General features: G+C 41.8%; 1 protein-coding gene across 1 annotated transcript in view; it reads left to right on the forward strand.

Annotated features, from left to right (window-relative positions):
* The window catches only part of LOC126144998 (allergen Cr-PI-like), a 38,994-nt gene extending 21,669 nt beyond the window's left edge, over window positions 1–17,325 (forward strand). Inside the window, exons 5-9 of the mRNA XM_049915525.1 lie at window positions 4,173–4,570; window positions 5,622–5,786; window positions 5,870–5,998; window positions 7,898–8,213; window positions 16,896–17,325. Coding sequence (XP_049771482.1) covers window positions 4,173–4,570; window positions 5,622–5,786; window positions 5,870–5,998; window positions 7,898–8,213; window positions 16,896–17,299 — 1,412 coding nt within the window. The 3' untranslated portion in view covers window positions 17,300–17,325. The remainder of the gene's footprint in view (window positions 1–4,172; window positions 4,571–5,621; window positions 5,787–5,869; window positions 5,999–7,897; window positions 8,214–16,895) is intronic.
* Window positions 17,326–27,816: the final 10,491 nt, after the last annotated feature.

Raw genomic sequence — 27,816 nt, forward strand, 5'->3', positions numbered from 1 at the left:
ACGTACAGATACACGTACGTATTACAGAAACTGAAGATTCAGTTGTTTTACTCGAAAATGAGTTAATTAAGCTATACATGTTGATGAGTTAATATGATCGCTTCTTTCTTTCTTAACCGATAACAGTGTAGAGTTACAGAACACAGCATGTCATTCTCAATGGAGAGAAGTCTTCCGAAGTAAGAGTGATTTCAGGTGTGCCGCAGGGGAGTGTCGCAGGACCGTTGCTATTCACAATATACACAAATGAACATCGGAAGTTCACTGAGGCTTTTTGCGGCTGATGCTGTGGTACATCGAGATGTTGTAACAACGGAAAATTGTACTGAAATGCAGGAGGATCTGCAACGAATTGACGCATGGAGCAGGGAATGGCAACTGAATCTCAATGTAGACAAGTATAATGTGCTGCGAATACTTAGAAAGAAAGATCCTTTATCATTTAGCTACAATATAGCAGGTCAGCTACTGGAAACAGTTAATTCTGGGAGTAGGCATTAGGAGTGATTTAAAATGGAATGATCATATAAAGTTGATCGTCGGTAAAGCAGATGCCAGACTGAGATTCATTGGAAGAATCCTAAGGAAATGCAATCCGAAAACAAAGGAAGTAGGTTACAGTACGCTTGTTCGCCCACTGCTTGAATATTGCTCAGCAGTGTGGGATCCGTACCAAATAGGGTTGATAGAAGAGATAGAAAGGATCCAACGGAGAGCAGCCCCCTTCGTTACACGATCATTTAGTAATCGTGAAAGCGTTACGGAGATGATAGATACACTCCAGTGGAAGACTCTATAAGAGAGACGCTCAGTAGCTCGGTACGGGCTTTTGTTGAAGTTTCGAGAACATACCTTCAACGAGGAGTGAAGCAGTATATTGCTCCCTCCTACGTATACCTCGCGAAGAGATCAACACGAAACTGGAATAGAAGGGAGAACCGATAGAGGTACTCAAAGTACCCTCCGCCACACACCGTCAGGTGGCTTGCGGAGTATGGATGTAGACGTAGATGTAGATTAAATCTCATTTTCTTTCTGCTTGAGGAGACAGAAGAATACTGAATGATTGAGGAATAAAAACTCCATTAGATATGAATGACGTAAATTTTAGTAGAATCAGCTGCATTCTGCAATATGCGGGAGTGGATAAAAAATATGGAGACAACAAAAACACAACACATTACCTTGCATAATAAGGAGTAATAAGACCGTTGGCGTTCAAAGCAGTTTCTATTCGGCTCGGTGTGAATAAACAGAGATCCTGTACGGTTTTCAAGGGAATATTAGACCACTCCTACTGCAAAATAGGTAACGATGATGGAGATGGAGATCGATCACATTTCACGAACTTTCAATAAAGTTAAGCTTGCTTAACTGCGTGCTCACAAAACCAGTCCTGAAAGATGCGAGCTGTGAGAACAAGGGCTCTGCCGTCTTGGAACTCATCATCACCATTAGGAAACAAACATTATACCGTGGGATCGACTCGATCAGCTTAACTGTTCATATAATCGCTGGCAGTAATGCGACCTACCGGAGAAACCATGGGGCTCAACTGCTTAGTAGAGTGGTAACGTGCTCCCTTCCCATGCCAGCAGGCCCGAGCTCGATTCACTGCTGGGTTGGAGGTTTCCTCCGCTCGTGGACTGGGTGTTATGTTGACCTCACCATCATTTCATCCTCATCACCGGCGCTCAAGTCGTCCAGTGTGGCGTCGACTGCGGTAAGACTTGCACTCGGCGGCCGAACTTCCCTGGCTGCGGCCTCCCGGCCAACAATGCCATACGCTCATTTCATTTCAATTTTTTTTCATAGAATATCACGATATGGCTGGCCAAATCATCACCGAACACCCGTCATGTATCTGTCTAGGGACGTAAACTCGACGAGAAGTTGGAAAAGATATGAAACAAGACTCACCCGACCAAAATAAAATGTTCAAATGTGTGTGAAATCTTATGGTACTTAACTGCTAAGATCGTCCGTCCGTAAGCTTACACACTACTTGACCTAAATTATCCTAGGGACAAACACACACACCCATGCCTGAGGGAGGACTCGAACCTCCGCCGGGACCAGCCGCACAGTCTGACCAAAGTACTTTCTTGCATTGCTCCCTACTCAGTTTTATGGCTTCGCCATCACGTATTCCTGCTATGGGCATTGGCACAGCTAATGAGTAGTACTGGAATCCCAGCTCACCCTGCAGTTCCCTGAGTATGGAAATCCCTTCGTGTACTTTCGGTGCTAACAGGGTTCGCGAGTGGTGACTTTCAGTTCTGCAGTGACTTTTGCAGCAGTCGTCCTCTTATTCTTCGTCACAGTTCTCTTCAGCGACCGTCCGTCACGGTCACTCAACTCACACTTTCGTCCGCGTTATGACCTAGCGCGTCATATTTTTCTTCTTTCTTTGCAACATCAGACACTCCGGCTACCTAAGTTATGGCAGCATCCAACACACGGGCACCAAAAATTTGCCCACGTTTGACTTCACTTAATTCCGACATAGTACACTCACAGCTACACAGAACATTGTTCTCGCCAGACTAATACACTATTGGCCATTAAAATTGCTACACCAAGAAGAAATGCAGATGATAAACGGGTATTCATTGGACAAATATATTATACTAGAACTGACATGTGATTACATTTTACACAATTTTGGGTGCATAGATCCTGAAAAATCAGCACCCAGAACAACCACCTCTGGCCGTAATAACGGCCTTTATACCCCTGGGCATTGGGTCAAACAGAGCTTGGATGGCGTGTACAGGTACAACTGCCCATGCAGCTTCAACACGATACCACAGTTCATCAAGAGTAGTGACTGGCGTATTGAGACGAGCCAGTTGCTCGGCCACCATTGACCAGGCGTTTTCAGTTGGTGAGGGATCTGGAGAATGTGCTGGCCAGGGCAGCAGCCGAACATTTTCTGTATCCAGAAAGGCCCGTATAAGACCTGCAACATGCGATCGTGCATCATCCAGCTGAAACGTACGGCTTCGCAGGGATCAAATGAAGGGTTGAGCCACGAGTCGTAACGCATCTGAAATGTAACGTCCACTGCTCAAAGTGCCGACAGTGCGAACAAGAGGTGACCGAGGCGTGTAACCAATGGCACCCCATACCATCACGCCGGGTGATACGCCAGTATGGCGATGACGAGTACACGCTTCCAATGTGCGTTCACCGCGATGTCGCCAAACACGGATGCGACCATCATCATTATGTAAACAGAACCTGGATTCAACCGAAAAAATGACGTTTTGCCATTCGTGCACCCAGGTTCGTCGTTGAGCACACCATCGGAGGCGCTGCTGTCTGTGATGCAGCGTCAAGGGTAACCGCAGCCACGGTCTCCGAGCTGATAGTCCATGCTACTGCAAACGTCGACGAACTGTTCGTGCAGATGGTTGTTGTCTTCAAACGTCCCCATCTGTTGACTCATGGCTCGGGACGTGGCTGCACGATCCGTTACAGCCATGCAGATAAGATGCCTGTCATCTCGACTGCTAGTGATACGCGGCCGTTGGGATCCAGCACGACGTTCCGTATCACCCTCGTGAACCCACCGATCCATATTCTGCTAACAGTCATTGGATCACGGCCAACGCAATCGCTACAATCCGACCTTTATCAAAGTTGGAAACGTGATGGTACGCATTTCTTCTCCTTACACGAGGCATCACAACAACGTTTGACCAGGCAACGCCGGTCAACTGCTGTTTGTGTATGAGAAATCGGTTGGAAACTTTCCTCATGGTGCACGTTGTAGGTGTCGCCACCGGCGCCAACCTTATGTGAATGCTCTGAAAAGCTTATCATTTGCATATCAAAGCATCTTCTTCCTGTCGGTTAAATTTCGCATCTGTAGCACGTCATCTTCGTGGTGTAGCAATTTTAATGGCCAGTAATGTACTTGTAATATTGTGAACATTGAACAGGTTACGTTCGTGGTCAAATACAGCAGCGCAATCTGCAGGCTTCGCTAGCACTGCGTTTATGATCAAGCATGCATTTCTCGCAGTGCTTCCATATGTTTGTCTAACCCCTGCAAGTTTCTTCTTCTTCACCTGTCCTCGTCCATAACTAAATATATATCTTCGTTACTTCTAAAATAAGTCTGTGGTTATATTAATTAATGATTAATGCCCTCAAACCCACAACAGGGAAGACTTTCAACAAGGGGGAGCCGTACGTGATCCATGCCAACTACAGCGGCCCCCCTTATGCCGAAGAAGCTGACGAGCTGCTGTCCTACTACACTCAGGACGTGGGCCTGCTCGCCTTCCGAGACTTCCTGTGCTTCCGCTTCCCCTTCTGGGCCAAGCTGGAGGACTACGGCCAGGCCAACGAGACCCACAGGGGAGACCGCTTCTACTACGACATCAAGGCCACCCTCAGCCGATACAACCTGGAGAGGCTCTCGAACAACCTCCCTGACATTGAACCTCTCGATTACGAGAAACCAGTCCCAGGAGTCAAGCCGGAGGGCTCACTGGTACAGTCTGTCAGGACACTGGAGCAAAGGCTTTGGGAAGCAATCGATTCTGGATACGTACTTGATGTAAGCGAAACTCTCTCTTGTGTCGTCGGGATCTTTTGCAGTGGTATAATTCAATACAATCTTCTCGGTTTACAAGCTACGTTACTTTGAATAAGTATTGAGTATTCATAGGACAATGACATGGACTGAGACCAGCGTTTCGGCTCACGTCCCAAGTATGAGCTACGTCCTGTTAAAGACAACGTATGTCTTACATTCATGGCGTGTTTGACGTCCCTTGTAAAAATGGTAACATTTACGTAGAACAAACTATTCACACAGTTTCTGAGGATTGCACAGAGCGCTCACAACATATTAAACAAAGGAAACTTGAGAAGTCGCCCGTGGCTGAACATTGCCTAGAAAATGGACATAAAATACACTTTGGCTCAGACATAATTTCGAATTTGTGTTATAAAAGGAGTGGCCGAAATTAAAATAAAAAATTGAAATAAACAACAACAATATTGCAGAATGAGATTTTCACTCTGCAGCGGAGTGTGCGCTGATACGAAACATCCTGGTAGATCAAAACCGAGACTCGAACAAGGGGCCTTTGCCTTTCGCAGGCAAATACTCTCGGTCCGAGGAACAGTTTTAATCTCCCAGGAAGCTTCAGCAGCGATATCAACGGAGACCAGGGGTACACGGTCAATAAGACATGGGGTCGAACGAAAGCAGAACGAAGGTTTGATGCTTGTAGGGTGGCGGGAGCAGCCGTTTCAAACATGACTCCGGCCGCTTGCGCCACCTCACGCCCCTTGGTTCCGCAGTTGAACGGAGCTGTTATGAGCTGCCGAATTTGCCTTTTGTAAATGCTTTACTTCGACCCTCTGTGGAAGGTTCGAGACGCTGTTATTGCGTCTGTATAGGCAGCACTCCATCTCTGGCAGTCAGCGATTTTAAATCGCCATGACGGTAGTGGAGACAGCTATCGAAAGCTAGAGTTTTTATTCGAAGTGACGCGGCTTGAAAACAGAGAAGATTTAATTGCAACTGATACTTATTTTACAAAAATCAAGAATGTCGGTTTCTAAGCTGACATTGACTTCTTCATATCTCTCGTTTACAGACGGAACTCAGGAATCACTCTCTTCGTGACCCATCGAGCATTGAGATCTTCGGACGAATCGTTGAAGGTAATGCAAACTCTCTCAACAAGGACTACTACGGTTCATTCTACCATACTTTGTTGGAGTACGTGACGCACGACGGTGAATGCTGCTTTTATCACCCGGTACGACCCGTCAATGATGACTTTTTTGTATTTTGTAATTCGTTGGACACGACATTACTAATATCATCTTGCTTGTTTCATAGGCGGAACCCTCCATCGTGGGCACAACAATATCTGCCTTCAAGTCTCCTCTGTACTACAAGATTGCTAAGCGAGTTGCTCTGGTACTGGACGAGTTCAAGGACCGCCTTGGACCTTACCCACAAGAAGAGGTAGGAAAATCAGATTTTTCACGTATAGATATCATTCAGTTAAATACACTACTGGCTATTAAAATTGTTACACCAAGAAGAAATGCAGATGAGAAACGGGTATTCGTTGGACAAATATATTATACTAGAAATGGCATGTATTACATTTTCACGCAATTTGGGTGCACAGGCCCTGAGAAATCAGTACCCAGAACAACCACCTCTGGCCGTAATAACAGCCTTGATACGCCTGGGCATTGAGTCAGAGCTTGGATGGCGTGTACACGATACCACAGTTCATTAAGAATAGTGACTGGCGTATTGTAACGAGCCAGTTGCTAGGCCACCATTGACAAGACGTTTTCAATTGGTGAGAGATCTGGAGAATGTGCTGGCCAGGTCAGCAGTCGAACATGTTCTGTATCCAGAAAGGCCCCTACAGGACCTGCAACATGCAGTCGTGCATTATCCTGCTGACATGTAGGGTTTCGCAGGGATAGAATGAAGGGTAGGGCCACGGGTCGCAACACATCTGAAATGTATCGTCCACTGTTCAAAGTGCCGTCAATGCGAACAAGAGGTGACCGAAACGTGTAACCAATGGCACCCCATACCACCACGCCGGGTGATACGCCAGTATGGCGATGACGAATACACGCTTCCAATGTGCGTTCAACGCGATGTCGCCAAACACGGATGCGACCATCATGATGTTGTAAACAGAACCTGGATTCATCAGAAAAAATGACGTTTTGCCATTCGTGCACCCAGGTTCGTCGTTGAGTACACCATCGTAGGCGCTGCTGTCTGTGATGCAGCGTCAAGGGTAACCGCAGCCACGGTCTCCGAGCTGAGTCCATGTTGCTGCAGACGTCGTCAAACTGTTCATGCAGATGGTTGTTGTCTTGCAAACGTCCTCATTGTTGACTCAGGGATCGAGACGTGGCTGCACGATCCGTTACAGCCAGGCGGATAAGTTGCCTGTCATCTCGACTGCTAGTGATACGTGGCCGTTGGGATCCAGCACGGCGTTCCGTATTACCCTGCTGAGCCCTCCGATTCCATATTCTGCTAACAGTCATTTGATCTCTACCAACGCGAGCAGCAATGTCGCGATACGATAAACCGCAATCGCGATAGGCTACAATCAGTTATTTTGCTTCCCAAATAGCAAAACGTGATGGTACGCATTTCTCCTCCTTACAAGAGGCATCACAACAACGTTTCACCAGGCAACGCCGGTCAACTGCTGTTTGCGTATGAGAAATCGATTGGAAACTTTCCTCATGTCAGCACGTTGAGGGTGTCCTCACCGGCGCCAAACTTGTGTGAACGCTCTCTCTCAAAAGCTAATAATTTGCGTATCACAGCATCTTCTTCCTGTCGGTTAAATTTAGCTTCTGTAGTACATCATCTTCGCGTTGTAGCCATTTTAATGGCCAGTAGTGTACATTCACTGTTGGCTAAACTGTCAAAATTCCTAACTTGTTCCAGTAATTTGCAGCAAGTACATGCGTCATTGTCGAGATAAATATTTTTCGTCATTATCTTGTGAATGATATTGTTAGCTAGTAGCATTATGTTAGTTACGGGCCTGTCATGGTTCACACTTCTATGTCCCCTAAAGAATCATAAGCTACTAGTACTGCCAGAATTTCCAATGAATTCAAGTTTAAGCACTTTCTTTTATAACAGGGGAGCCACAGTATTTTCTAGGCATTGCTTCAACAAAATGTAACGTGAGGTGAACAACGTATCCGGAGCTCTGCATTCATGTTGCTGTTTACGCATCACTTGCATTAAATTTCGTATACGGCTTCTGACGTCAGTTTCTATCGATGCTGAAAGGCACGCAACGGACATAGTAACGCAGTACGTAAGTACTAAAATTGCCCCATGTCATTTATTTTTTCACACCAGCTGTTGCTGCCTGGCGTGGCGGTGGAGAGCCTGACCGTTGACAAGCTGGTCACGTACTTCGAGGACTATGATTTTGAGCTGAACAACGCTATTCCGGTGGCGAGCCAGGAGGAGGCCGCCAAACTAAACGTGGTGGCCCGCCAGCAGCGTCTGACGCACATGCCCTTCAATTACCACGTCAAGGTCACCAGCGACAGGGAGAGGGACGTCTTCATCCGCTTCTTCATTGGCCCTGTCTACGATGTCTATGGCAAGAAGCTGTCTGTGGAAGAGAGGCGGCACAAAATGGTCTACATCGACTCATTCGGCATCAAATGTAAGTTATTTACAGCGACCTGCTTCTTAAGGAAAATTTAGTGTAGTTACTCTTTCAAATTCTGGAGGTAGCAGGGGTAAAATACTGGGAGCGAAAGGCTGTTTACAATTTATACAGGAGCCACATGGCAGTTATAATAGTCGAGGGGCATGAAAGGGAAACAGTGGTTGGGAAGGGAGTGAGACAGGGTTGTGGCCTATCCCCGTTGTTATTCAATCTGTATATTGAGCAAGCAGTAAAGGAAACAAAAGTTCGGAGTAGGTATTAAAGTCCATGGAGAAGAAACCAAAACTTTGAGGTTCGCCGATGACATTGTAATTCTGTCAGAGACAGCAAAGGACCTGGAAGAGCAGTTGAACGGAATGGACAGTGTCTTGAAAGGAGGATATAAGATGAACATCAACAAAAGCAAAACGAGGATAATGGAATGTATGCGAATTAAATCGGGTGATGCTGCGAGAATTAGATTAGGAAATGAGACGCTTAAAGTAGTAAATGAGTTTTGCTATTTGGGAAGCAAAACAACTGATGATGGTCAAAGTAGAGAGGATATAAAATGTAGACTGGCAATGGCAAGGAAAGCGTTTCTGAAGAAGAGAAATTTGTTAACATCGAGTATAGATTTTAAGTGTCAGGAAGTCGTTTCTGGCCGGCCGCGGTGGTCTAGCGGTTCTAGTCGCTCAGTCCGGAACCGCGCGACTGCTACGGTCGCAGGTTCGAATCCTGCCTCGGGCATGGATGTGTGTGATGTCCTTAGGTTAGTTAGGTTTAAGTAGTTCTAAGTTCTAGGGGACTGATGACCACAGATGTTAAGTCCCATAGTGCTCAGAGCCATTTTTGAATGAGGAGGTATTGAACAGAATTGCAGAGAAGACAAATTTGTGGCACTAGAAGAAGGGAACGGTTGGTAGGGTATATTCTGGGGTATCAAGGGATTACCAATTTAGTATTGGAAGGCAGCGTGGAGGGTAAAAATCGTAGAGGGAGACCAAGAGATGAATACACTAAACAGATTCAGAAGGATGTAGGTTGCAGTAGGTACTGGGAGATGAAGAAGCTTGCACAGGATAGAGTAGCATGGAGAGCTGCATCAAACCAGTCTCTGGACTGAAGACCACAACAACAACAACAGCTGCGCCTGAAGAGTTAGTAATCTTTACGTGAGTAACATTACAATTTTAAAACTTTATAGTAGTTTAACACTGAGAATCCGGCTGGTACTCGGACCTGGTACCTTGCCTTTCGCAGAAAGTGATCTTACCTGCTGAGCTATCCAGCCACCACTCGCGTCGTTCCTTCCCAACTTCAGGTCTGACAATGTTTTACGTACCTTATGCACATCAAACCTGAACTCCTATCACAGCCTGTACCAGCCATGTTTAAAAGAAGTAAGAATGAACACTTCCAAGACAAAGTTGCAAATGTACCGCTGTATACATACGCTTCTACCATCCAGTAATACGGGCTACCGTCATTGATTCGTATTCTGTGAGACACAGTACGAGTATACACACATCAGCAAATCAACTCCCGTGTATTCTATCAGTCATATAAAATGTTTGTTTTGTAAACTCAAAAGCCTTTTTCTTGCTGCAGTATATTTCAGGGACGTTTCGCCTTTTATATTAAGCGATTCGTTCGTCTTTCTAGAATCTGCTTTTCTTCTCCTCTGGTAACAGCAGATTTAAGCACGAGAAACAAGTAAATTATTGAATCCACTGCATATACTTGAATTTAAAAGGCTGAATGCCTTTGAAACGTTAATAAATATTAGACTATACTAAAAAGGTGTTAGTATTTATAGAGTGAACTTTTATACAATCGCTGCAGAAAACTGCCACACCAAATGCCAGACCGGACATTCAGTTAATTTCAGGGGAGTTCTCTCAAGAATGGAAGGCTCTGTTTTCCCCCCTCTTCGTAAAATTCAACCTAGTACTCTGTCTCTATTGATACAACATTAAAGTAGGCCTTACCTGTTTATACAAATTATGTCATTTTAAACGCTCCATCTAAGCACACTCCCAGCACTCAATCTTCTGTCGCCATTTTCTAACTCATAAAGGTTATTAAAACAATCACATCTATAGGTGTATTTTCTGTCCCCCAGCCGCACACAAATGTCAAGACCACAGCTTGCTATATCTCTCTTTTTTTCGTCGGTGTAGTGCTGGTTTTAAGTGGCCCTCCACGAATTTCTCTCCAGTCCTCATCTAGTAGCAGCACTTGAACCAAATTACTCATTTATTTGATGTTAGATACATTCTAATATCTCTCTTAGCAGATTTTACCGCCTACAGTTTCCTCAAGTACCATGACAGTTATTCCTTGATGTCTTAACGCAGTTACAACCAGTAGCGAGGACGTGAGAGTACAGGTTCAGTCCCCATTCTTGCCAGATTTCAGAAGACGTCTCTCAGGGTTCCCAGATCCAATACAAGATTGCGCATGTAGGCCAATTGTCAATGTAAGGAAATTCAAACAATGGCAACAAATTCAAAATTCTTGGTTCAAAATGATGCGATAATTTAAAAAAATCGAAGATTTGCGCGTTTGCTGCATTTGAAATGGCAGTAGGACAATGATTGGCGTAAATTTAAAATGGCGGGAAATTCAAAAAATGGCCTATTTCCTAAGTATTGGGGGTGGTGCCAAAGTTCATAACATTTACCCATAAGTTTAATAAACACAAAAAGTACACATAACAGAGACTTTAGTCATCAACGATATATTCTCCTTTACTACTTACAGCAGTCTGCCGACACTAGTGCAACTTTCCGAATCCGCGACTGTTGATATCAAGTAGTATTGAGGTGAAGAACTCGTCGAGCCACATTCGAAGTGCACTTTCATATGGAAAGGAAGTTCCTTGAGGGTTTTTGGCTAGAGAGTGGAAAAAGTGAAAATCAAGGCGAAGTGAAAAAGGTGGGTAGTGAGGGCCTCGCAGCCGAACTCCTGCGTGGTGTTTTTTGTCAGTCTATCTGTCTGCAGGACGGCGTTATTGTGGAGTAGCATAAATTCACACAGTCTTCCTGGTCGTTGTTCTTGCACTGCATCTGCAAGACATCTCACTTGTTCACAATAGATGTCAGCAGTGATGGTAACACCTCAAGGAAGCAATTCGTAGTACACCACACCATCGCTGTTCTACAAGATGCGTAACATTATCCTTTGTGAATGCGCGCAGGTCTTGGGACGGGTAGCTGCTGCTTTATTTGGGCTCAACCATTCCTTTCTTTTCCTTGTGATAGCATAAAGCCACTATTTCTTGTCACCAGTAACGGTACGGGCTACGAATGGTCGGTGCCGTTCACAAGCCATTTGATGACGAGTGAGCGGAAATGCACATATGGCCATCCACTGATTTTTGTGATTTTGGGTTAGGGAATGTGGCACCCGTACACCCGGTTTTTGAACCTTCCCCATCTCTTGCAAATTTCGCACGATGATGGAATGATCACAGTTCATCACATTTGCCAGTTCTCAAGTACTCACCTAACTCTGAAGGTCTCCCTCAACGTGGACAGTCTAATGTCAAAACGATCCTCCTTAAAATAAGAAAACCATTTTCTTGCCATGCTGTGTCCAGTGACATTATCCCCATACATGGCGCAAATGTTTCTAATTGCCTTGACAGCTGTCACCCACCTACTGAACTCAAACGGAAGAATATGTCAGAAATGTTCCGATTTCTCCTCTTGGCACTCTACTTCCTAGCATCCACATCTTCACTCACAGTCTCCAAATGACAAAATGACAATACATAAACTCGAATAGCAACAGTGAACTACAAATAAAAAGTGATAACCGATAAATAAACGCATAGCAACGGGAATGCGAATATGCTAAACCAAAACGCTGCGAATTTGTGCACCAGCTAATATAAATTGGCAGGGTATTCAAAACATTCAAGATGGGCAATTGTACTAATAGCAGAAAATTAAAAAAGACCACCAAGCCTAAGAACTATGTTTTTAAAATCCATCACCAAAAAAGATGTGAGGGCGGGGTGGTATCTATCAGACAAGCACTAGCCTGTCTAGTTGCATGAAAAATCAAGGAAACAGCTACGACGTTAGCACTAGAAAATGGCTATAGCCAATCTAGATCAGATGTTGCAAGACTGTGAGGCTGCAAAGCACAGAAGCATCAAACACACACTAAACTTTTACGCATCCAGCATGTGCCATCTGCAGCTGAGTGTGAAGCAAGCTTGCACTAAGTGACAAAGGTAATTGTGAGCTCCAAATACGTTGCAAATATAGGTGACTAAAATAACGACATATTACAACAGAAATGGTCTGTAGTGTAGCTGTACAATGCATTTGTAGAAGAAAAACAGCAGTGATAACTACCAGATCCCAGGTCCTTCAGGTGAACGAGAGCCACGTTGATCCAGTGACTCCTCCAGCAGAATAGCTATGCACCAGCACATACGGCCTGGCATAGCGAGGTGTGGTGCTGTGCTGACTCGGCTGCTCTACGCTCAACTGGCTGAGAAGGCCAGAGCAACCAACACCAGTGTTGGTAAAAGGGTTTACGGAAAATCCCACATTTGGAAAGGTATTCAAAATGTGCAGGCCTTTCAAAGGCTAGTCTTCGATGTTGTATGTTAACCGGGGACCTAGAAACGACGGAGAGGCTCCGTCCCCACTGCAGTCCCAGGGGTCCATAACCCCACGACGACTACCACAGTCCACTTCACCCCTCCGCCGCCCCACACCGAACCCCGGGTTATTGTGCGGTTCGGACCGGTTGAGCCCCCCCCCCCCCCCCAGGAAACGTCTCACACCAGACGAGTGTAACCCCTATGTTTGCGTGGTAGAGTAATGGTGGTGTACGCCTACGTGGAGAACTTATTTGCGCAGCAATCGCCGACATATTGTAGCTGAGGCGGAATAACAGGATCCAGCCCTCATTCGCCGAGGCAGATGGGAAACCGCCTAAAAACCATCCACATACTGGCTGACTCACCGGACCTCGTCACAAGTCCGTATGGCGGATTCGTGCCGGGGACCAGGCGCTCCTTTCCGCTCCGGAAAGCCGTGCGTTAGATCGCTCGGCTAACCGGGCGGGCAAGGCTAGTCTTACTTAGTATAACAATCACGCGACTTTGAGGCCATTGAGTAATTTGTACGTGTGGCTGATAAAGCCAAGATCAAAGGTGCACTTGAAGAATATCAATACTGATGGGACAAATCATTATAACCACCTGCTTAATAGCATGTTGGTCCACATGCTGTACCTAATGCAGTGGCCCTTCTACAAGGCATGGTTTGGACAAGTCCTTGGTAGATTTCCGGAAATATGTGACACAAAATGTTTACGAAATTCCTGTAAATGTAGGCGCAAAGCTGACGTCCCATTGGGTCCAGCTCAGACGAATTTGTTGGCAAAGACATCGATGTGGATGCTCTTCAAATCGCTCTAGCACATTTATGGCCTTATATATCTTTAATGATGTCGATGTCGACTGTATATTAAACTCCAGTCTTCAATCTTATAAGCAGAATGTGACCTAGTTTTCAGATCAGCATTTCATTTTCAGTGATTTTTAAGCGTTTTCTCACATAAATTCTAGTGAATGACAAGGTTTCTGTCTAAGCTGCTTGCAAGTATGCCAGATGCAGCAGAGAAATGGTGTAGTCCAAATCAGTCCTTCTCTTCATCGTTTGGCCGTCTCTGTCCATAGGGCCTGCAATTTGGTTCACACGTCTTTGTCCAGCCTTCCTTAGCAATTGCTTCTCAGCCATTCTTGATTCTCTTAGTAGTTAATATTGTTTTTTCTATCATCATGTTTGTACAACACTCTCAGTATTTTATATCAACTGATATTGACGTCTTAAATATGTAACGAATTTGACCCACAGCTTCTCGCAATGGGATAGTCTCCACGAGTCTTTAGGCTATAGGGAACGATGAGTTCGACATTTGTACTGAAATCACCGTATTTTGCGCTGAAATCAATAAATTTTGTTTTGACCTTATCTAATATTGTGCTAAAAATCTGTGAATTTTGTGTCAGAATCGGTCACTTTTAGCATTTCCGATGGGGAAGCGAAAACTACAACCACCCAAAATGGAACAGTGATACACAGTGTGTAAATACAACATATTTTAGTACAATTATTTTTAATTTTTATTGTTTTTCCTATGTAATTGCAGTGTTGTTGTATTATTTTATGTAGATAACTCTCAAAACATTCGTATGATCACTAAGAACATGTATGGTCATGAAACAAAAGGTCTAAGAGATACATTTTCTGCTGCAGCTCCTTGCAGTTTCATCCAACATTTCACCATTATGAACCTCTCCTCTGGAGGGCAATTTCTGATTCCATGTTAGGCATAGAATTGGTCCTGCGGCCATCCAGGTCTGTCAGTGCGTCTGCTATCCATTCTGGGGTGTTATTCAGCTGTAATATCAGACCTACCAGACTTTTATTCAGGGTAAAACATCAGTAAAGTAGGAGACAACCGTCACAAATATATTAGAGGCAGATAGTGATGCTACATCAAGTGTAACAGTAGCATATGTTGTCCATGGGAAAGTGTCATCTACTAAATGAAATATAGGAAGGATAACGAAATTTAGTTATATAGTCAGGATGAAGTTAAACATTGTGATCAGAGTATGCCATAAAGGTGACCGCTAGGCTTACTATGCCTCTAGAAATTGGTGCAGAAAGCATACAAAATCGTAGTGCTGCTATTGCCAGAGCTCTTATAAATGTGAAGATAAAGTTTGAGTAGTACTAGAAGCACAAATGTCTAAAATTGATATGACGGTTGTGAGGCTGAAACAAGGAGTCTTCTCCATCTCGAAGTATTACACCACAATGGGAAATATCATGTTGGACTGAGACCACAGCCACGATTTAAGTTATTCTATATATCACCATATTACAGCAAAATAGTAACAAATTGCGCCTTGTTACAACATATTGTAGCAAATTACTCTACACATGGCTATGCTATCAGAACTATTGCAGCAAATTGCTCCATGTAAGAAACGTTTGTTATCTACTACTGATAGTGCTAACTTCTGGGCTCGCACTGTGGAGACCACAGCACCTCTCAGAACAGAATTGTAACAAATTACCCCAGACATCGTCATGTCACAACAAAACTGTAACAAAAAAGTACATGAATTGCTATTTTACCGAAAAGTTGTAATAAATTGTCCCACACAGCACCACTGTTACACAAAATTATAGCAAAATGCACCTGTTACAGCAAAATTGTAATAAATTGTCCCATACATCGATTTGCTACAGCAAAATTGTAACAAATTGTCCCATACTTCACCATGTTACAGCAAAAAATTTAACAAATTACCCAATACATCACTATGTTACAGCAAAATTGAGAAAAATTTCGGAGATATCTATTTTGATAAATAATGCCAAAAACTCTCATGAAAGCAGAAAGGAACATCCTACTTTTAATTACATATAGTTCAACTACATGACTGTGTGTCATTTGCAATATTTGTTTCACTCTATATATAAATGTGATACAGAGTCTTAAGCAAAATTCAAGCAGCTTTCTTAAATTCCACGGTTTTCTGCTGACATCATGTCGAAATTCTGCTACAGGTGGAATTTTTCCCAGGGAGACTTTATGGTGTCAATAGATGACACACTTTAAAGTAGGTTAAGAATAGTGACATCTGCATTATGTATGAACCTGTTGGTATAAGTTTCATGCAAAATGTTGTAAACGCATTGTGTAGGATTAGCTACATTGTATATTTATTAGGGCACTTGTAAGGAGTGATGGAAGCTGTGGAGTGAGTGAGCAGTATTAATTGCCTCCTGTGGAAGATACATTTTCTTGTGCTCCATGACAGAACTCTATGTTTCTACCACTTTACTAAATAAATGTCTGTTAAACGTAGTTATTCCATCAGTTTTTGAACTCAGAAAAGGTTAGTACAAGTGGACATCTTGGATTTTCTTAATTTCCTGCCATTTGCAAAGGAGAATCTTAAATTTCTGACCATTTTTGGAATTTTTTACGTTGGACAATTGTTCTACTTCCGCCATCTACGGCTGTGAAATCAGACGGTTGTGGAAAGGAGTGGGAAGGATCTGGCAATGTTGCAAGATATTACTGGGCAATGTCAAAAATCCGGCAACAGTGCAGGCAGCACATGTACCTCTGATTTCCCTGCTACTCCTACTGTCCTCTCCCTACTGCTTGTATTTTCCATAGGCTTTTTTTTTTTTTTTTTTTTACTGATTCTGCAGAGAACTTCCAGAATTCTTATCTTATCCATCCTCCACCTTATTACTGACATCCTTTTATGTCACCACAGCTCAAATGCTCCGATTCTCAACTTTCTGATTTTCCCACAGTCCATGATTCGCTTCTGTACAATGTACTGCTCCAGATGTATATTCTGGGAAATCTCTTGCTGAAATTAAGACCGATGGTTGTTATTAATAGACTTCTTTTGGTTATGAATGCCTTCTTTGCCTATGCTAGTCTGCTTTTTATGTACTCTTTGCTCTGACCATCATGTGTTATTTTTCCTTCAGAGACAGTCAAATCCATTCATTTCATCTATCTTGCGGTTTCAGTTTTGATGTTAAGTTTATCGCCAAACTCATTTGTATTACTCCTTGTTATTTTCGTTTTTCTTCGATTTACACTCAACCCACGTAACTCTTTTTGCAGTGAAAAAGGGAGTGAATGAGCTGCTGAGGAGATCAAAGGACATCATCTCCTACACCCAGCTGCCAATGAGCTACACTCAGCTGTTCGGAGCTACGGAGGCCGCCTTGGCTAGTGGGACACAGCCGTTTTCCAACTACATCATGCGCATATTTGGAGACATCGATCGCCTGATGCTGCCACGCGGAACCCGTGAGGGTCTGCCACTCTGCACCTATGTAATCATCAGCCCGTGCTCAACCAATACCAACGGAAGAATTGACCCATACACCAAAGACATGTGCCCCAAGACCTCCCTATTCCCATTCGACAGGCCCATCAACGAGCTGGAATTTGAAGTGCCTAACGCGCTTTTTGGAGAAACTGTCATCTTCCACAGGAACGCCGAAGAGGTCGTTGTGGTCTGAAGCTACACACTATTCTCTGCCAGTACAAAGCATGTGTAGTTGCAGTGTGTGAATGCTGACGCTTTGAACTTAATAAACTAATATAGCATAATAATCTGTTTCCTCTATCATTTCATTACCCTTTTCACCACAATTTTCTTTTAATTATTGTCCCATGGTATTTCGATATCGATGTCACCATAGAATGTGTGGTGGTTTGGATAGGATGGCGAAATTATTCAGAAATGATGTTATCGATTGAACAATGAAGACTTAGCTCATTCCAAAATCCTAGCCTGTGGATTAAATAAAGACTTGCTCGATTAGTTGCTCGTACATACTCATGTTAATACGAATATTTGTACACAGAGTTTACATATTCTAAATGTAAGTCAGTGTATTGTTGTGAAAGGAAACTGTCATAGAATGTGCTTTATCTTCCACGATTTTCGAGATGTAGCTATTTAGAACTGAAAGGATTACGAAGAGCAAAGGTGATATTAGCTCTATAGATTGTTACCTGAAGCGCTTGTTAGTCATTTATCCATCAAAACACACGTAGAAAGTGCCACCGCCAACTTCAGTGTATCTTGGGATCGTGAAAGGCTTGTCTTATTCCTAAATGAGACTACGTTCTACACAACTTGCACACATGTATAATGAGCGTGAACAAATCAGTTCCTTCCTTTCTGGACTTTTTGGCTCTAGATATCAGTCCCGTACCAGGACGACGTTCAGTGGGAGAGAGTATTGTACCTTGGGATGCTTTCAGAATTTTCGTCTCTAGCCAGCTCTGTGATAGAAATTAAATATCTTTTCTTATTCCATTTATAAATTACTGCGTTCACGTTTTACGTGTTGCAATGTTTTTCTGAAATTGCACAAATTCCTCCAGAAAATTAATGTTTTTTTCCGATGTAAAAACCTGTTTCAGAGTACAACATGAACATGAACCTAGAGACAAATATTAGATTGAAATTTAAAAGCACTCCAATCGAGAAAATCTTGTCAATACAGTTTTTAGTCGTTTACAGGATTTGTCGACCTGGAAAAGGCGTTCGATAATGTCAAATGATGTTCAGAACTCTGAGGAAAATGTGTGTAAGCTATACAGAAAGTCGGGTAGTACGCAATATGTACAAGAACCAATACGGAAGAATAAGACTGGAATACTAAGAACGAAGTGCTTGTATTAAAAAGGTTGAAAGACAAGGATACAGTCTTTCGCCCCTCGTGTTCAATCTATACATCGAAGAAAAGATGACGGAAATAAAACAAAGATTCAAGAGTGGAATTAAAATTTAAAGTGAAAGGACATCAATGATAAGATTCGCTGATGACATTACTAACCCCCTCGAAAGTGAAGAGGAATTACAGGATCTGATTAATAAAATGTGCAGTCTAATGAGTATAGAATATGGATTGAGAGTAAATCGAAGAAAGAGGAAAGTAATGAAAAGTAACAGAAATGAGAATAGCGAGGCACGTAATATGAGAATTGGTGATCGCCAAGTAGATCAAGTTAAGTAATTCAGCCACCTATGCGGTAGAATAACCCATAATGGGCGGAGAAAGGAGGACATAAAAAGCAGACTAGCACTAGCCAAAACGGCTTCCTGGCCAAGAGAAGTTTATGAGTATTAAACATATATCTCAATTTGAGGAAGAAATTTCCGAGAATGTACGTTTGGAGCACAGCACTTTATGGTAGTGAGACATGAACTGGGGAAAAACTGGAACAGAAGAAAATCGAAGAAATTGAGATGTAGTGTTGCAGAAGAATATTAAAAGTTAGGTGGACTGTTAAGGTAGGGAATGAGGCAGTTCACCGCAGAATCGGCAAGGGAAGGAAGATAAGGAAAGTACTGGCAAGAAGAAGGGGCAGAATGATGGGACATCTGTTAAGACATCAGTAACAACTTCCATGGTATTGGAGGGAGCTGTAAAGGATAAAAGCTGTAAAAGAAGAAATATATTGAAACACATCCGTCAAATAATTAAGGACGTAGATTGTAAGTGCTACTCTGACACAAAAAGTTTGGCTCAGAAGATGAATTCGTGGCGTTGCGCATCAAACCAGGTAGAAGACGAATGACTCAAACAAATAAGAGAATAAAGTCACCTATTACACTATTACTCTATTACACGCGAATAATCAGTAAATCAAACAAAATGAAGTAAAAGTATTAAGAAAAAACAGTTACTATTTAGAAAATTGATATTAAAGCTATAAGAAACTACACAAATTATTACATTCAAGACAGGTAAAATTGTTACGATATTAACGAAACTCAGTTAATTTGCAAGTATTCAATGTTCCATGGTAAACATTTTTGCTTCTGTTTCAAGGTACAAGTGTGTATGACCAAGGAAGTATGGTTTTACCATCCACTCGTTTTATAACTAGACTTAAGAACACAGAACGAGTACATTAACGCGGAAATGGAAACTTGACTCACCAAAATTTTGTCTGTTCTGTTCCATAGTAAGTTCAGCGTCCAAAATATGGCTAAAACAATTTAACAGTAGCTGCGTATGTATATTAATAAGTAATACAAACAATTTATAAGTAGAAATGTTTAATTTGAACATTTATTATGATCGCAAAGTTTGTAAAAACTTATATCTTAACCAAATTAATTTTTGCTGAAAATTTTGTAGAGGTCTTGCGTATCATGAGAAGCAAGCAAGCAAGTGTATATTTTAATAACTCGTACAGACACTTTACAAGCGGAAAATATATATAATTTAAAGTTCCTTAGAGCTTGCAAGTATGGTACACATATCGAGCTTTTGTCGTAAAAGAGTACTGCTTAAACTAAAAGTTTCTATAAGCAGTGCTAGTATGTAAGCTGTGAGTGGTTTAATAAGTACTGCAGACAATTTAAGTGTGGCAGAATTTAACTGTAACCCTTCAATAAGAAATACAGACAATTTAGATGCTTAAACGTTTATTTTTGGAGCTTAATTGTGTCTGCGAAGTGTGAGAATCTCACAATGAATGAGATATAATTTTATTTTCGAAATATCGGCTCAGACATTGCCTTTGGAAATGTCACATCTTTCGAGATTACTGTCTTTCGTTACCTCTCTCATGAGTGGGTGTTTCTAAACAGTCCATGTCATTCTGCAGTTTACACAAAATATTATAATAAAATACCTTATTTCTTCTTAAAATCCAACATCTTATTTCTTCCTTCCCTAAAAAACGTCGGATTATTCATGTGTGTGTTTGTGTGTGGTGGTATTTTCGATAAATGTTGGTCTAGGTGATAACAGGTTTTATTTTAACGAACCATAGTGTCCTAATACAGCAGCAATTGGATTGTAATACTTATCATTGCTGTATTTTCTTACAACACATTATCTGCGCTTCCCCCTTCCGAAATGGTGAAGAAAGAAACGACGTTATGTGATGACAGTCCACACATTACCAAATAGAATCTACTTGACATACAGCAGGGCTTCACAACATACGTGCTCGCGGAGCAAGCTGTGAGCAGCAAGGCGCGAGCACGGCGCAGTGTGAGCACGCTACCCCCACTACCAGACCAGAGAGGAGAGTGGGGAGAGTCACGTGGGGCACACAACAGCTGCCGCCAGTCAATGTAAATCCGTGGCGACCTGTAGGGATATCACTCACGAATTATTACTGTGACAAATGAAACAAATAAAGGAAAATCTACACGTGCCAGATAATTTTATTAGCTTAGTGTATGCCTCTACATTTGTATTAATTTGTGAACAGTTACACAATAAAAGGTGTCACTGAAGTGTGGGATTCTTGGTTATCTTGTACTTTTTGCTCTTTACAATTGCGTCTATGTTCGGAGTAATTGTTCTTGTGCATCTTAGGCGCAGCGTGCAGTTTAAATTTCGATCAGACAATGCGTTTCTCAGGCGCATCTTGTTACATTTCATTGCAGAGAACAGTTATTCACAAACATACATGGAACCGAACATTGATATTATTGTAGCCGCCAGTTTGTGCAAATGAGGAAATCTATCCTGACGGAAGTGTCTGTAAAATTCCAAAATGTTTTTCTTGTTCTGAAATTTGTCTCCGTATTCTCTGTCACACTGCAGGTCAATAATTTCTAGTTGCAGCTGAGGACGAATCTCTTCAATATTCGCTGAATATGGAGAGGAGAACAGATCAGAATCACTGTCTAGTGCTGTCAGATCTTGAAAGCGTTGATCAAATTCTTCCTTAAGGGCAACTAAACTATGTGAATAACGTTCACAGTCTCTGTGAACATCTTGCATGGATGATAATTTAGGAAAATGAGCTAGATTTCCTGTTTCCAGCTGACTCACCCAAAGTGTCAATTTCATTTTAAAAGCTCGTATTCAATCTATGAAATGAGTAATTAGCAGATCTTTACTTTGTAGTGAAATGTTCAAAGCATTCAGACAGATAGTTAAATCTGCTAAGAACGCGAGATCACACTTCCATGAAGGCTCTTTCAATTCAGCAACACACATGTTATTTATTTCCATGAACATATTTATCTCATCTAATAGGCAAAAATACGATTTAATAATTCGCCACGACTAAGCCAGCGGACCTCGCTGTAATAAGGCAGGCTACCATACTGGCTTTCTACATCCTCAAGAAATCTTTTAAATTGTCTGTGTTGTAGCCCATGCTTCCTTATATAATTGGTTGTATGAACAACAACACTCATCACATTTTTTAGAGTGATACTCTTTGCACATAAGTTTTCCTGGTGGATCACCCAGAGAACGCCCTATTATATCTCTTAAAAGAAAAAACAATGTTATGTTGTTTATTTAGTTAGCGGAAACACTCTCCTCGTAAATTTGTTTGAAAATACCAAAGAGATATAATAAGCAAAATAATGAATTTCGTAGGTTGCCAATTACGTATTATATCTGGTTTTATCGAGCGCCAGGCTCCCTACAAATTACTGTAAATGCAATAGCGTAGTATTACTCAGCTCTGAAATTATTACTATCACAGAAAATAGACAAGTTTTAATAAAATTATTTCACTGGATTACTTCAATTAATCTCACTGAATATTTTTACTTAATTTTTTCCGCTCCAGCTATCAGACATTGTGCTGTGAAAAAATATTTTTAAATGTACCGCGTAATGGCGGCTAATTGTTAACAATCAGAGATTACTGTTACTCCCTCCGCAGCAGCTGGAAACATGCTAAATAATTTTCATTAAATATTCTTTTCATAAGATAAATGTGTCGTAGGTTCTTGAAATAACACACGGAGATCACTTTATACTAATATATTCGTACTAGGACACAGTTTACACCATTAAATATTTGCAATTACGTTACGACAGAAACAAATGCTAGCGCAGCACAATAGCTTGCGTACCTTATTCCAGCTCACACCAGAACGAACAGAACAAAACAGAATAGACAGAAGAATGAGCATTGCATTGTATTTTATACTCTAACAAAGATAATCACATTACAATCTCATACAATAAAAATAATGTCTTTTCTGCATTTATCGATATATATATTGTATATTTTTACAGTTAAATCAATGTTTGCAATTAATTTTGCGTCACATACTGTCTGTTTTATTTATGTTTCACCTTGATAAGGGTGAATATCGCAAAAGGGACACTACATGGCCCCCTGGGCTACAAGGAACACACTACTTAATGTTTGGTCCTTGTAGACCACGAGTGTCACTTTTCTTTCGTTCGTTGATCACTTTCAGTTCACTTTACCGTGTATTAGTTCATGGGTACACATTCATTTTGAGTCTTTTTACATAACATGGCTGGGGACAGTTACAATATAACAAGCTCTTCCATTTGGACGAGGGCGGCAGGGAAACCCCAGAAAAACCTCGGCAGAGCTGATAGATTTAACCCTTTGTGTTACTTACATAAGTTGGTTCTACATGTTTTGGTACTATAAGTATTTACATCAAATATAAAATTTTCTGAAAAAGAAACAAACATATAGTTTTTATATGAAAGTGTTCATCACATTTTTTTATTGTGTTGGTAATATTTTTAGCTTTTTTCTATTTTTGCCGGCGCATTTCTAGTCGTGTGGTGTGGATGACGCTGTATGTCGCTACCGCGATGCCTCGTGCCCGTTGCCATGGAGCGTCGGCTGGAAATTGTTGTCTTCTTTCTTGTCCGTAGGCGGCGGTCAGGATGTGGAGTACGGAACGACGTTATTTTGTCTGCGTGGTGCGTCTGCATTGTTGCGCACCGCTCGTTAAAGTTTTCAGCACGGGAGAGGATGTTGACTCGTGCAAATCATGAAACAAATGCACATATGTTATAGAACGGATTTTGTAAGATGTTATGGCTGTGGGTAAGAACTGATTAGTCAACATTATTGCATCATCGAGGCACAGGCTCAGTTACTTGGTATTTTCGTGTTCGTTTTTTCGCGTACTACTCTCTCGCGGATTGTAAAATTGTTGCTCTTTGGTTTATTTATTCTCTTTGTGACAACACATTTACGAAAAGAGTTACGTGAAATACTTTTAGCAATGCTGTGCTTTGCTTTTCTTTATCATCATTACCTTTTAGCGGAATAAAATGTATGTATGGAAGTCTGATTGTTCTGGATCTGGCCTACAATTTAAAGAACGATTTATCGTAACTGCAACTCATGCTACGAATCAATATATCTTCCCTACTTCATAGTGATTAAAAGTTGAAATTACTTTGTTCTGAACACTGATGTTACAGTTCGTATGATCGTTCGAAAACACAAGTTCGCAGTGGATTTTATTTCTCGTTAAAATGCTATTTCATACCACGACTAGCCCAAGAACATGAGACTCTCATTAAAAAATACGTTGTCACTATAAAGTTTGCCAGATCAGAACGGAGCACAGCAAGATTCCTATCAGAGTCTGAAGGTACATTAAATTATTTGCACTGTAAATTATATCCTATCAGCAGCCCGCGTCAATCTGCAACACATCATAAAATCTGCTGATCTTCACTGCCAGTCTGGGAGCTAAAAGAAATAATGTTATTTTACTATTATTTTACCGTTTCCTTGCGGTATGCTCGACTATATTGTACGTCGTTTAAATACGCCGCGGCAGCGGCTCTTCGTTCTCCACGCAGCTCAGCACCACAGATAATATTTATATAACTGAAAAATGTCTCAACAGGATGGGATAATATGCAAGCAAGCTTAACAATAAATAATACAAGTTTTCATTTAAACAACTCTATTAAAACCTTTAAATATCTCAGTGATTACAGACCTTTGTGAATTCACACGTAATGGCGTACATTGCTTAGTCTCGACAAAAGAGTGCTACATTGGCGTTCTCTACGACAACAACAGGAGATCTTACTCGCACAACTTCCAAATTAAGAAGACAAAGACATTAATCTACATCACGCATTATATACTAGTTCCTTTTTTAATCTCTGTTTAACATTTATCTTCTGTGTCGGTTTTATTACTCGCCGACGCAGACGTTTTCAAAAATAAATAATAAAAAAAAAAATACATAATTTTATGCAATGACACAATATGATACATCTAATTCTCTAATTACTACATAATATATTGTTTTTGTTTCTCTAGACGTTACAATGCCCCCTGGCAGCAATTGACTAACGTTGGAAATGTTCGGCAATATGCTGCCACTAACGTCTGTTTGGTTATTGTCTGTTACCTTGGTTGGATCATTCACTTTACACTTCTTAGTTCTTTTACACTGTAGGTTTAATTACACTTTTTATACTGTTCTTACACTTTGAGAGGTGACCGTCAACCTAGTCCCAGGGTCATTACATTTATTTGGCTCCCCCATTCTACATCTACATCTACATTTATACTCCGCAAGCCACCCAACGGTGTGTGGCGGAGGGCACTTTACGTGCCACTGTCATTACCTCCCTTTCCTGTTCCAGTCGCGTATGGTTCGCGGGAAGAACGACTGTCTGAAAGCCTCTGTGCGCGCTCTAATCTCTCTAATTTTACATTCGTGATCTCCTCGGGAGGTATAAGTAGGGGGAAGCAATATATTCGATACCTCATCCAGAAACGCACCATCTCGAAACCTGGCGAGCAAGCTACACCGCGAAGCAGAGCGCCTCTCTTGCAGAGTCCGCCACTTGAGTTTGTTAAACATCTCCGTAACGCTATCACGGTTACCAAATAACCCTGTGACGAAACGCGCCGCTCTTCTTTGAATCTTCTCTATCTCCTCCGTCAACCCGATCTGGTACGGATCCCACACTGATGAGCAATACTCAAGTATAGGTCGAACGAGTGTTTTGTAAGCCACCTCCTTTGTTGATGGACTACATTTTCTAAGGACTCTCCCAATGAATCTCAACCTGGTACCCGCCTTACCAACAATTAATTTTATATGATCATTCCACTTCAAATCGTTCCGCACGCATACTCCCAGATATTTTACAGAAGTAACTGTTACCAGTGTTTGTTCCGCTATCATATAATCATACAATAAAGGATCCTTCTTTCTATGTATTCGCAATACATTACACTTGTCTATGTTAAGGGTCAGTTGCCACTCCCTGCACCAAGTGCCTATCCGCTGCAGATCTTCCTGCATTTCGCTACAATTTTCTAATGCTGCAACTTCTCTGTATACTACAGCATCATCCGCGAAAAGCCGCATGGAACTTCCGACACTATCTACTAGGTCATTTATATATATTGTGAAAAGCAATGGTCCCATAACACTCCCCTGTGGCACACCAGAGGTTACTTTAACGTCTGTAGACGTCTCTCCGTTGATAACAACATGCTGCGTTCTGTTTGCTAAAAACTCTTCAATCCAGCCACACAGCTGGTCTGATATTCCGTAGGCTCTTACTTTGTTTATCAGGCGACAGTGCGGAACTGTATCGAACGCCTTCCGGAAGTCAAGAAAAATAGCATCTACCTGGGAGCCTGTATCTAATATTTTCTGGGTCTCATGAACAAATAAAGCGAGTTGGGTCTCACACGATCGCTGTTTCCGGAATCCATGTTGATTCCTACATAGTAGATTCTGAGTTTCCAAAAACGACATGATATTCGAGCAAAAAACATGTTCTAAAATTCTACAACAGATCGACGTCAGAGATATAGGTCTATAGTTTTGCGCATCTGCTCGACGACCCTTCTTGAAGACTGGGACTACCTGTGCTCTTTTCCAATCATTTGGAACCTTCCGTTCCTCTAGAGACTTGCGGTACACGGCTGTTAGAAGGGGGGCAAGTTCTTTCGCGTACTCTGTGTAGAATCGAATTGGTATCCCGTCAGGTCCAGTGGACTTTCCTCTGTTGAGTGATTCCAGTTGCTTTTCTATTCCTTGGACATTTATTTCGATGTCAGCCATTTTTTCGTTTGTGCGAGGATTTAGAGAAGGAACTGCAGTGCGGTCTTCCTCTGTGAAACAGCTTTGGAAAAAGGTGTTTAGTATTTCAGCTTTACGCTTGTCATCCTCTGTTTCAATGCCATCATCATCCTGGAGTGTCTGGATATGCTGTTTCGAGCCACTTACTGATTTAACGTAAGACCAGAACTTCCTAGGATTTTCTGTCAAGTCGGTACATAGAATTTTACTTTCGAATTCACCGAACGCTTCACGCATAGCCCTCCTTACGCTAACTTTGACATCGTTTAGCTTCTGTTTGTCTGAGAGGTTTTGGCTGCGTTTAAACTTGCAGTGAAGCTCTCTTTGCTTTCGCAGTAGTTTCCTAACTTTGTTGTTGTACCACGGTGGGTTTTTCCCGTCCCTCACAGTTTTACTCGGCACGTACCTGTCTAAAACGCATTTTACGATTGCCTTGAACTTTTTCCATAAACACTCAACATTGTCAGTGTCGGAACAGAAATTTTCGTTTTGATCTGTTAGGTAGTCTGAAATCTGCCTTCTATTACTCTTGCTAAACAGATAAACCTTCCGCCCTTTTTTTATATTCCTATTAACTTCCAAATTCAGGGATGCTGCAACGGCCTTATGATCACTGATTCCCTGTTCTGCACTTACAGAGTCGAAATGTTCGGGTCTGTTTGTTACCAGTAGGTCCAAGATGTTATCTCCACGAGTCGGTTCTCTGTTTAATTGCTCGAGGTAATTTTCGGATAGTGCACTCAGTATAATGTCACTCGATGCTCTGTCCCTACCACCCGTCCTAAACATCTGAGTGTCCCAGTCTATATCTGGTAAATTGAAATCTCCACCTAAGACTATAACATGCTATAACGGGCTACGTGCGATCAGAAAACCTGGGAAAACTGCGCCGGAGCCATGGTCATCTCGCCTGGTTTATTTTAATACCCAGTTTGATCACAAAAAGTTCAGATTCTATCCAATGTTCACATATAACAAAGGCTATTTGTGAGAGCATGTTAAACCTTTAGTCTCTTTGTTACCCATATAATATTTGTGTTTTGGATTGTAATGAAAGTCACTTATTACACATTTTTACAGTAGTATCATGAATCTTCCTTGCATTTACTCGCGACAATTGGTTTAAAATGTCTAGCATTCATGCGAGTATACTTCATTAACATGACGAAAACATATTATATCTAT

The sequence above is a fragment of the Schistocerca cancellata genome, chromosome 2, assembly GCF_023864275.1.
Source record: "Schistocerca cancellata isolate TAMUIC-IGC-003103 chromosome 2, iqSchCanc2.1, whole genome shotgun sequence".
Classification (NCBI taxonomy): domain Eukaryota; kingdom Metazoa; phylum Arthropoda; class Insecta; order Orthoptera; family Acrididae; genus Schistocerca; species Schistocerca cancellata.